Genomic DNA, 12500 nt, shown 5'->3' on the forward strand with positions numbered 1-12500 from the left:
TCCCTTTCTCTCTCTCTCTCTCTTCCCCGCCTGCACCGCTCCTCTCCTCTTATCTCCTCCACCCACCCGCCCATTAACCCATCCATCCATCCATCCATGTGCCTGAGGGGAGAGCCGAGCCCAGCGGAGGTGACCCCGTCCCGGCCGTATATCACACCCGGGCCCCCTCTGCCCCTCTCCCTCTCTCCTCCTCTTCTCCCCCTCTCCACCTCTCCACCTCCACGTCAGGATCAGCTCATTTCTGCTCCATAGGAGAAGTAATTACACTCTGACCTCCCTCCTATGTTCCATAATTAAGAGAAGGGAAGTAGATGGAGAAAGAGTGAGAGAGAGGGGAAGAGGGAGAGATAGAAAGAGAGAAAGTATAAGTGCGCAGAGGGACAGAGGCGAAAGAAAGAAAAAGAAAGAGAAATGGAGAGATGTAGTGGAGGGAAAACCCAACTAAACTCATTTTATCCACCTTTTTATTTGCTGAATAGATTTTATCCACTTTTTTAGATTGGTGATTGAATTTATAATAGATTACATGAGGCCTACTGTCCTGCTGTTACAACAAACTACAGCCTACTAGTCCTGTAAACTTAATAATATTAATATTAATAATAAAAATGTATTACTTTTAGTAAAAACTGTCTGGTGGATAAATTATTTCAATTACTTAATTAAAAAAATGTAGTGGTAATGAATTAAGTAGATTGCATGTAGGCTTAGTCTGCAATATGAGTAAAACTATTAGAATCATTAATATGTTATTTATTATTAATAGTAAATGTGTTATTAGATATTGTGGGAATTGCCTGTGGATAAATTATTTCATCTGTCAGTCCTTGTGGCTGGAGTGGAAACGACTGAATGAATAATTGCAGTAGAAAGGTGAAGCTCATGGGAAGGTTAGTTCAAATAACTCTCATATCTTCCTCCTCTAGTAGAATAATAATATAACATACAGTATATTATCTTGAATTTTTAAAAATCCCTTCTTTCTCTCTCCTCATCTTTTATTCCTCCTGTTTCTTTTCCCAGCACTTTCCCAGGCGACGGTGATATTTGCCAGGGTGTTGTTCTGACCTTTGACCTCTTTGCTATTGGCTGCTCGTGATGTCGCTGATATGGGAATTGAAGCTCATTCTAGTGTTGCATTGTAAGTCGCTGTGGATAAAAGCATGAGCTAAACACTTGAAATTGAAATGTGAACTGTTGGTAACATCTGGTATATTACAGATTACCATCTATCACACCTACAGTTGGTTTTCTTTGGTTTAAACCACAGTTGAAGATTTTACTTTGTTGCGTTTTTGTATTTGATTCATTTAAGTTCATGCTGCCCAATTACAAGACAACCGGGGAGTCACATGACTCACATGTAGCTCGTTTATTGGACAGAGTTTTGGTCACCTGTCATCCTGCCAGGTTACAGATTTTTATTCTAGTCTGTGTAAATGTATCTCAGCTTGATGGACTTGTCTGCACTCTTCTTCTCTGGTGTTCATACCAGTTAAGAACACATGAAGAAGTAGCTGAACATGAGCATCAGTGCAGACTGCGATTTGCCCTCGGTTCATTTTGTTCTGCTAGGTTTTCCAAGCATGAGGAACTGCTGGCTGTCAGATGTCAGCATCCGTCTCCTTTTACCCATAATTCCTTGCGTTTTGGGGCTGTAGTCGGTCGGATTATGTTCTCGCTCCTCGCAGTTCTTTTGTTAGAGGACTGAGACTCGCATTTTCAGGCGTCTCAGAGCCGTTATCTGGTGCCGCCGGAGTTTGAATGAACCGCTCAGAACATGCTTGGTGTGAACGCAGCCTTGGAGGCTCGATGTAACGAGACAAATAAAACTCACGCGGCTCTGATTCATGAACCGTCGAGCCGCGCTGGTCGTTCTGGAAACTTGTAGAAAAACCTTAATGCTGAAAATCAGAGCGGGAGTCTGTGAATGAGAATGGATGTGACGTCGATTTCAGCTCCTTGTAGCTTCAAACACATCGGCTCCAATCAGCTTCTGTTATCTATTTCCATCCCTCTCTCTCTCTCTCTCCCTCCCTCCCTCTCGCTTTCTCTCTCCCTCCCTCTCTCTCTCTCTCAACAGCTCTCCTTTTCTCTTTCTCTGCATGAATTATCTCGCCTCCTTCCTCTCACACCAGCTTTCAGCTTTCTCTTCTGTACCTTCCTGTATGTCTCTCTTTCTCCCGCTCCCTCTCCAGCTCTCTTTATCTTTCTTTGCACAATCTCTCTCTCTCTTTTCTCTCTCTCTCTCTCTCTCTCTTTGCATGTGTCCTCTCTTTATTTCTCTCTCCAGATTTCTTTCTCTCTCTCTCTCTCTCTTTCACACCAGCTTTCATTATTCCTCTCTCGCTCTTTTTTGATGACTTCTCTCTTCCTGCGTGCCTTAAGGCTGCAGTTGGGTGTGTGGGGGCGTAATGGAGATGTGTGTGTGTGTGGGTGTGTGGAGGTGTGTGTGTGTGTGTGTATGTGGAGGTGTGTGTGGATGTGGTGGAGGTGTGTGTGGGCATAATGGAGGTGTGTGTGGATGTAGTGGGGGGTGTGTGTGGGCGTAATGGAAGTGTGTGTGTGTGTGGGCATGGTGGAGGTGTGTGTGTGTGTGTGTGTGTGTGTGTGAGGAGGGAAGGTTGTGTTTTACAGTGTGTGTATTCAGATGTTTTGGGGTGTTTTCTTTAAAGTGACATGACTGACATTCACATCAAATATTAATCTGCTCTCTCTCTTTCTTTTGATTTTGAAATTTTAATGTAATTTTAATGTAACGTAATTGTTTTAATCCATTTACTGTTTTTAGTTGCATTCTATATGAATGGTGCTATATAAATAAACATATTATTATTATATTATTACAACACAATAATCATTGTAATATTTAAGTACATAGAGAACACATATACATACATACAGTATAAACATAACAATCAGCACAGCAAAGTGAACCAGCCTGCTGCAGTGTCTCATCTGTCAGTTCAAACTGAAACTCGATCTCTCTATAAACAAAGTGAGAGGAGAGAAAGGAGCCGGCGATGTGAGATTAATCCATTCTCTAATCAATCTGTTCACAGCTTGATCTCTGTCTATCCAATCAGCTGCCACTTTGATGTGTCAACATCCAATCAGCTCCCGGTTTAATCTCCGAACACTTTGAACTCCCACAATCCAATCAGCTTCAGGTTTACACACCCCAAGAACCAATCAGCCTCCAGTTTGATCTGCCATCTAAAGCGCTATTGAGTCGGATTCGGCCTGTCAACAGTGTGTGTGTGTGTGTGTGTGTGTGTGTGTGAGTGTGTGTTTGTTACAGTTGGCAGTTTACAGATTGCAGGCCTATAAATGTCCTTAAATCATGGTGAAACTCTGGAATATGTGAATACAGTGAATACAATGTAATAAAGCACTGTGTGTGTGAGTGTGTGTGTGTGTGTGAGTGTGTGTGTGTGTGTGTGTGTGTGTGTGTATATGTGTGCATGCATGTACTAAAGTCACACAATAAAAGGGACTTTTTGTGTGACTGCGCGCACTTCCGCACTTTTTGTGTGGAAGTTGCACTCACTGCCTTTCTATAGCTCTATCCCTCTAACACACACACACACACACACACACACACACACACACACACACACTCTACTGCTCTGTCAGCCTAGACAAGCTAATCCCAGATAAGAGAGTGAAGACAGGCCTTTTCATTAACGGCATCGGCTCACCAACAAAGGCTGGCTGACAGGCTGGCTAACTAAAGACAAACACACACACACACACACATACACACACACACACACACACACACACACACACACACACACACACACACACAGACCAGATAAAGTTATTTGGAGGCTAAGAGACAATGTACTCATAACGTTGTTGGTTCAAATTCAGTTTGCAATGCAGCAGCAGTGAATTGGTGATTTATTTCTCTGACTTTGTGTTTAAAGTAATAATCCACAACACTTTCATATAAATAAATGTCCGTTTTGCTACTCTCTATTATCCGACTGATGTAACACAACAGTGATCCAACTTATATCCAGTTGATGAAAGCTTTTCCATCGTCTGTTCTAAACAGCTGGAGTCTGGTAGCTCTTTACCGGGAAAAATCCTCAGAAGAAGAAGAAGAAGAAGAAGTGGGTAGTTAGCATGAGCAGTGATAGCCACCATGACTGAACAGACAGAGAACAGAGAAACTCAAACTGCATCAACAGAAAAACCCAAGCTCCGCCCACACTGTTTGATTGACAGGTGATCTGTGGGACGTGCAGAACATCACCCAGTGAGAGACTGGAGTGACTGACTGCTCTGCATACAGAGGAGCTGCAGGAACACCAACCGGCCTCCAGAGGGCGCTTCATTAAGAACCAATGAACTGAGGAGATTCTGCAGTGAGACTCTCTCTCTCTCTCTCTCTCTCTCTCTCTCTCTCTCTCTCTCTCTCTGTCCTGTGTTCTCTCTCTTTCTCTCTCTCCCTCTGCCTCTCTCTCTCTTTCATTCTCTCTGTTCATCTCTCTGTCCTGTGTTCTCTCTCTCTCTCTTTCTCTCTCTCTGTCCTGTGTTCTCTCTCTTTCTCTCTCTCCCTCTGCCTCTCTCTCTCTTTCTTTCTTTCTCTCTGTTCATCTCTCTCTGTCCTGTGTTCTCTCTCTCTCTTTCTCTTTCTCTCTGTCCTGTGTTCTCTCTCTCTCTTTCTCTTTCTCTCTGTTCTGTGTTCTCTCTCTCTTTCTCTCTCTCCCTCTGTCTCTCTCTCTCTGTCTCTTTCTTTCTGTCTGTTCATCTCTCTCTGTCCTGTGTGCTCTCTCTCTCTTTCTCTCTCTGTCCTGTGTTCTGTCTCTCTCTTTCTCTCTCTCTGTCCTGTGTTCTCTCTCTCTTTCTCTCTCTCCCTCTGCCTCTCTCTCTCTCTGTCTCTTTCTTTCTGTCTGTTCATCTCTCTCTGTCCTGTGTTCTCTCTCTCTCTTTCTCTCTCTCGCTGTCCTGTGTTCTCTCTCTCTCTTTCTCTCTCTCTCTGTCCTGTGTTCTCTGTCTTTCTCTCTCTCCCACTGCCTCTCTCTCTCTCTGTCTCTTTCTTTCTGTCTGTTCATCTCTCTCTGTCCTGTGTTCTCTCTCTCTCTTTCTCTCTCTCGCTGTCCTGTGTTCTCTCTCTCTCTTTCTCTCTCTCGCTGTCCTGTGTTCTCTGTCTTTCTCTCTCTCCCTCTGCCTCTCTCTCTCTCTGTCTCTCTTTCTTTCTCTCTGTTCATCTCTCTCTGTCCTGTGTTCTCTCTCTCTTTCTCTCTCTCTGTCCTGTGTTCTCTCTCTTTCTCTCTCTCCCTCTGCCTCTCTCTCTCTCTTTAATCAGCTTTCTCTGTCTTGTTGCATGTATTCTCTCTCTCTTTCTCTCTCTCTGTCCTGTGTTCTCTCTCTTTCTCTCTCTCCCTCTGCCTCTCTCTCTCTCTCTCTCTTTAATCAGCTTTCTGTCTTGTTGCATGTATTCTCTCTCTCTTGCTCTCTTTTTGCGTGTATCTGTCTATGCAGGCACTCTCTTTTTCCATGCATTATCTCCCTTTATGCATTCATTCTCTCTCTCTCTCTGTCTCTCACTCTCTGCATGCATTGTCTCTTTCTCACGGCAGGTTTCCTTATCTCTTCCGGTTTGCATGTATGCTCTATCTGATGCATCTCTCTCTCTCTCCCTCTTTTCTCTCTCTCTCTCTCTCTCTCCCTGTCTCTCTCTCTCTCTCTTCATGGGACATTAACATCATCGTTGTTTATTGGTTTATAACTCTAAGAGGATCTGGCCGGTGACACGACTGACATTAGCATCAAATATCGCTCTCTCTCTCCCTCTCTCTCTCTCTCTCTCTCTCTCACACACACACACACACACACACATGCACACACACACACACACACACACACACACACACACACACACACACACTCTCTCTGTCTCTCGCTCACACTGTTACTTCTCTCTTTCCATGACCATGATCATCATCCTCTCTCATCCTTTATATCTCTCCCCCTCAGACTGTCTCTCTCTCTCCCTCACACACACAAGTACACAAACACACAGGCACACACACACAAGTACACAAACACACAGGCACACACACACTAACACACACATAATCTCCCATCTGCTCAGTGTTTGTCTGTCCAAACCATCAAACCAGGCCAGTCCACTTCCCAGTAACCCATTAAAACTGTTAAGACACACACACACACACCCACATACACCCAAACACACACACACACACACACACACACACACACACATTCAACACGTGATATCTGACGATTATTGGTCAGGTCACACAGAGCAGAGAACAGCAGAGAGCGCAACGGACCATTAAAACGCAGCTGTTAATACTGAAAACAATTTATATGCCACACACACACACACACACACACACACACACACCTCTGCTGGTCTTACCTGCGCTCACAGTGATGGCTTCTATGAACTGGTCTCTCCAGCTGTTGGTTCCCACCAGCAGAGCCAGGTTGGTTTTCTTTATCAGCTTGTCCACTGTGTTCTGCAGGAGAGAGAGAGAGAGACAGCAGTCAGACGGGACACAGCAGCAGCCTTTCCACTTTCCACTTTCCACATGTAACATTTTAACTTCAATAAATCATTACCACGTTCATTTAGAGACATTAGTGTAATTACAGTAAACAAACGAGACCGTCTCTGAGAAGCCTGTCAGCCTCTCTCAGCCTCTACTCTGCATCCTCCATCGTTTCTCCACCTGGTGGATCTGGAGGGAAATCTGCTGGATCGCTTTACGGCACAAAACAGGAAGAGGTTCTGTTCTTCCAGAGCAAACGGAGCTAAAGCTGAAAGAGTTTCTGGCAGCAGATGGTGGAAGGAGGGAAAGGAAGATGGAGAAATCACTTCCGACATGTTGATCCTCTTCAGGGAGGGGGGCAGGAGGCAACGGGGCTGATGGGAAATGTAGTCTTAATGTGGAGAAAAACTAGAACAATACTACTGGTGTGAGATAGAGGCGACCGATCGTCTCCACCATGGACTCATTTGTTTACGGTAATTATACCAAGGAATCTCAATTAATTTGTCAATGATATATTCATGTTTAGTACAGTTAAAACACAATAACTTGGGTACACACTCGTTCCCTCTCTGTAGATTCCTATACTGAACCGTTGTTGGATTTAAACGCCTTTAAATCATCCTTCACTTTGTTATAATCTGTCTTCTTCAGGCCAGCAGGGTGCCGTAGTGTTCATCCTGTTCCTGATGTTTGTCCCATATCATTCTGTTCTATGGTTGACTGTTGTTCAGTTAGATCTAGTTGGGCTCATTCTCTGTAAAGTCCTTTGAGACAAGCATGTGATAAAGACATAATTTCCCCACAGGGATAAATAAACCATCACAGAATCATCCTTCACTGTGATTCCTGCTTTATGCTCAGACGTCTCCGTCATGTGCGTCTCAGCAGGTTGAGTTGAATCTGAGGAAGAAAAGCAGCAGGGGCAGAGGAGGACACCCGGCCCACAGAGGAGACACCAGTCCAATGTGCTCTCCCACGTTCAACAGTGTGATCGTCTCCTGACCCTGGGTGCAGTGGGATCACAGTCGATAGATCTGCTCAACCAAGACGAAAAGACCGATATGCACATGCTGTACGGTTTTCAATTTATTTAGATAGTCCAATATTGATACTCATCTATCAGGTGACAACAAGTAGATGTTGAACAAAGTATCATTCGCCTATTTTGGTGCATTTTTTCAGAAAAGCGGCGACTGACGTGAACCCCTTTTTTTATCAGCTGACCAATCATGATGAAGGAGAGGCTGGCCGTTTCCCATAACAACAAGAAAGATGGAGAAAGTGCCGGGGGAGAAATCAGTCGTTGTAGTAAGTGAATATCCCGTACTACAAGACCAGTCATAGTGACGCAGTGTGGGGTCATACTTGATGTGCATTGGGAATATCTTGGTAAGCCTTTGCTTGTTGCACAACACTGTATTATCTGGTAGAAGTGCTAAGCAGCAAATACAGTTAGTGAGCTAGCAGCTGCTCATCTAACATCAGATAATGTTATCCATCTGCTTTTTATTTCTCCTCACAGGAAAAAAAGATGCTGGTTGCGCTCAGATGAAGGTCAATTGTAACGCAGGTGCAAGAATCTAAATATAACTAGAAAAATGGGGAAATAATTCTGCACACTGCAAATAAAAGGCTAGGACAAAAACATTTCTTTAGTTCAGAAAAACACATTTATTGCGTAAGTGCCCAATTTAAAAGTGCAAGTTAAAAGTGCACTTTTATGCAGAATTATTTTCCCATTTTTCTATTTCTCCTCACAAGAAGCTCCAGGCAGAGCTTTTTCCACACAAAAAAACGCTGTCAACACAGTCTAACCCTAATCCACAAGAATCCCCCAACCCTAAACTAACATTAAACCTAATCCTAACCCTAACATTAACCCTAATCCTAACCCTAACATTAAACCTAATCTTAACCTAACATTAACCCTAATCCTAACCTAACCTAACATTAAACCTAACATTAAACCTAATCCTAACCTAACATTAACCCTAATCCTAACCTAACATTAACCCTAATCCTAACCTAACATTAACCCTAATCCTAACCTAACATTAACCCTAATCCTAACCTAACCTAACATTAAACCTAATCCTAACCTAACATTAACCCTAATCCTAATCCTAACCCTAACATTAACCCTAATCCTAACCTAACCTAACATTAAACCTAACATTAAACCTAATCCTAACCTAACATTAACCCTAATCCTAACCTAACATTAACCCTAATCCTAACCTAACCTAACATTAAACCTAATCCTAACCTAACATTAACCCTAATCCTAATCCTAACCCTAACATTAAACCTAATCCTAACCTAACATTAACCCTAATCCTAACCTAACCTAACATTAACCCTAATCCTAATCCTAACCCTAACATTAAACCTAATCCTAACCTAACATTAACCCTAATCCTAACCTAACCTAACATTAAACCTAATCCTAACCTAACATTAACCCTAGCCCAGACAGTGAATATAAATAGACTACATTTCACATAAGTACAGTTGAAACTCAGTAGAGGTTTTAGTGAGGCTTTATAGTCACTTGACAGGAACTATCCAAACACAGTATACAGTGTATCTTTCTCTCCTTGATGTGAGGATCAGACCCAAAGTCAAAGAGGAAAAGCTCAGTGGAAACAACAAAATCTTCTAAAAAATCCTCAATATCATGAAAAAGTTTTTTATGAAGCAGAATTTTTGGCGACATTTTGCAATATTTTTCCTTCCTTCTGTTTTTCTTCCTTCTATCCCTCCTTTTGCTTTCTTCCTTCCTCCCTTCCTTCTTTGTTCCCTTTCTTCCATTGTTACTCCGCTGTTACTTTCCTTCCTTCCCTTTTCTTGCTTCCATCCTTGGTTGTTTCCTTCCTTTCTGTGTTCCTCCTGTTTTTGTTCATTCAGTCCTTCCTTCCCTACGCAATTCCTCCCTTTTTCTTCCTTCTTTCATCCCTTCTTTGTTTCCGTCCTTACTTCTGTTCTTTCTTCCTCTCTTCCCCTTCCTTTCTTCCTTCCTTCCTTCCTCCAAAAAAGAGAAATCTACAGTTGGCTCATACTATGACAGATTGAGATTGAGCATACAAACATGCGCACACACACACACACACACACACACACACACACTAATTAGCAGAGCAGATCAGTGGAGATTCCTCTCTCTCTCCCTCTCTCTCTCGCTCTCTCTCTCTCTCTCTCTACTTCAGAGGGAAACTTGGATACTAATTGCGTTGAGTGGAGCTTAGGGAGGTAAATGATGGCTGGCTACACACACACACACACACACACACGCACACGCACACACACACACACAGCCAGTCTTAATCAGCCTATTGTGTATGGACTGTTTATTTAACAGTAATAGGTTTATTAATATTCTTTGTATTTCACCAACCTGCTCCAGTCTTTCTAACTCCCTTGCTTTCCTTTCCTATTCCTCGTTCTGTCCATTACTCAGACCCACTGGTGTTAAATGCATGTGTGTGTGTGTGTGTGTGTGTGTGTGTGCTTATGTAGAAGCGCACACATGTGAATCTCTTCCAGTGAGTGAGAAGTAATTTGAATTTCATGTTCCCTGTGTGTGTGTGTGTGTGTGTGCATGTGTGTGTGTATGACAGCTATACACCCCAGCGATGACCCAGCTGAGGGGAACAAATGACCGTTGAGCTGATGCTGGCCCACAATGCATTGCACCATAATAGCATGGGCAATGGTTCCCCCACTTAAAATCTGATCTCTGCCTCTCTCTCTCTCTCTCTCTCTCTCTCTCCCTCTCCCTCTCTCTCTCTCTCCCTCCCTCTCTCTCTCTCTCTCTCTCTCTCTCTCGTATTATTCACACTTTTAGTGTTGTTTTCCAGTCTCATATCTTCCTCTTTTTCTCTCTCTGTGTAGCTGCATTTTTAAGTAAATTATGATGTATAGAATTAGATAAAAAAATCATTAAAATTGCAAAAAAAATTGCTCACTTTAGGTGGACATTTTTTTTGTTGATAATAGAAATTATGCGATAAACAGCAATGGAAACGCATTTGTCGAAAAAAAATTTGCCCAACAAATGGTTAAATATCATTACACAACGGTTTCAAAGTGGCGTTGGACTTTCTGAAATGTTGTTTGTAAAATATCTGTCCAAATATCACAGTGCATTTCTTTATTTTCATCTTTGGATAAAAGGATGAAATATGTTCAGAAGTAGCAGAGTCTAAAAAACAACAACTTGCCCAGTGCTAATCAATTCATGAAAGACTTTTTTCCATATTGACGGTTGATGTTTTTGTGCTTTTTTGACATTCAAGAAGCCGATTTATCCGCTTCGACCCAGCTGATCGAAAACACATTTAATTCGCATTTTACTTTTTGTGACATTTCAAAAGTTGTCTTCTGTCAGTCAGTTTCTGTCTCTCTCTTCCTCTGTCTCTACTACTCATTTGCATACACCATGGCACCAACAGCAGAGGGTCAGCCAGGAGGAGGAGGAGGGGGAGGAGGAGGAGGGGGAGGAGGAGGAGGGGGAGGAGGGGGAGGAGGGGGAGGAAGGCTGGGGCGGGGGGTGAGATGAAGAGAGGCAGGATCGACTCATCAGGACTAAAATTTAATCACCAATTAACCCTCTCTGCATCTGCCTCTGTCGGGAAACGAGCCTCTTGACTCAAAGTCGCCACTTCAAACCTCCTGAAGAGACACTCCTCCCAGACAGGGCAACATTAACTGGAGCACTGGTGGTGTGTGTGTGTGTGTGTGTGTGTGTGTGTGTGTGTGTGTGTGCTTTGGTTGATTTGTTGATTAGTAGAGTGCAAGAATAAATGGCACAGCTAGAACCACGAGATGTAAAATTTCTTTAAATGTTATGTTGTAATATCTAACGTGTATTAAAGGTGAGGTATGTAGCATTTTAACATCAACAAATCATTACTGCATTCATTTTGAGACATAAGAATAATTACTGTAAACAACTGAGTCCATCACCAAGAAGCCTGTCAGCCTCTCTCAGCCTCTACTCTCATCCTCCATAGTTTCTCCACCTGGTGGATCTGGAGGGAAATCTGCTGGATCGCTTTACGGCACAAAACAGGAAGAGGTTCTGTTCTTCCAGAGCAAACGGAGCTAAAGCTGAAAGAGTTTCTGGCAGCAGATGGTGGAAGGAGGGAAAGGAAGATGGAGAAATCACTTCCGACATGTTGATCCTCTTCAGGGAGGGGGGCAGGAGGCAACGGGGCTGATGGGAAATGTAGTCTTAATGTGGGGAAAAACTAGAACTAACAATACAACTGGTGTGAGATAGAGGCGACCAATCGTCTCCACCATGGACTCATTTGTTTACGGTAATTATACCAAGGAATCTCAATTAATTTGTCAATGATATATTGATGTTTAGTACAGTTAAAACACAATAACTTGGGTACACACTCGTTCCCTCTCTGTAGATTCCTATACTGAATTGTTGTTGGATTTAAACGCCTTTAAATCATCCTTCACTTTGTTATAATCTGTCTTCTTCAGGCCAGCAGGGTGCCGTAGTGTTCATCCTGTTCCTGATGTTTGTCCCATATCATTCTGTTCTATGGTTGACTGTTGTTCAGTTAGATCTAGTTGGGCTCATTCTCTGTAAAGTCCTTTGAGACAAGCATGTGATAAAGACATAATTTCCCCACAGGGATAAATAAACCATCACAGAATCATCCTTCACTGTGATTCCTGCTTTATGCTCAGACGTCTCCGTCATGTGCGTCTCAGCAGGTTGAGTTGAATCTGAGGAAGAAAAGCAGCAGGGGCAGACGAGGACACCCAGCCCACAGAGGAGACACCAGTCCAATGTGCTCTCCCACGTTCAACAGTGTGATCGTCTCCTGACCCTGGGTGCAGTGGGATCACAATCGATAGATCTGCTCAACCAAGATGAAAAGACCGATATGCACATGCTGTACGGTTTTCAATTTATTTAGATAGTCCAATATTGATACTCAT

General features: G+C 43.0%; 1 protein-coding gene across 1 annotated transcript in view; it reads right to left on the minus strand.

Annotated features, from left to right (window-relative positions):
• Positions 1 to 12500, minus strand: part of slc8a1b (solute carrier family 8 member 1b) — a 155090-nt gene that overhangs the window by 23288 nt on the left and 119302 nt on the right. Inside the window, exon 6 of the mRNA XM_078288680.1 lies at positions 6401 to 6500. Within this exon, the coding sequence (XP_078144806.1) occupies positions 6401 to 6500 (100 nt within the window). The remainder of the gene's footprint in view (positions 1 to 6400; positions 6501 to 12500) is intronic.

The sequence above is a fragment of the Centroberyx gerrardi genome, chromosome 15 (assembly GCF_048128805.1).
Source record: "Centroberyx gerrardi isolate f3 chromosome 15, fCenGer3.hap1.cur.20231027, whole genome shotgun sequence".
In the NCBI taxonomy this organism is placed as follows: domain Eukaryota; kingdom Metazoa; phylum Chordata; class Actinopteri; order Beryciformes; family Berycidae; genus Centroberyx; species Centroberyx gerrardi.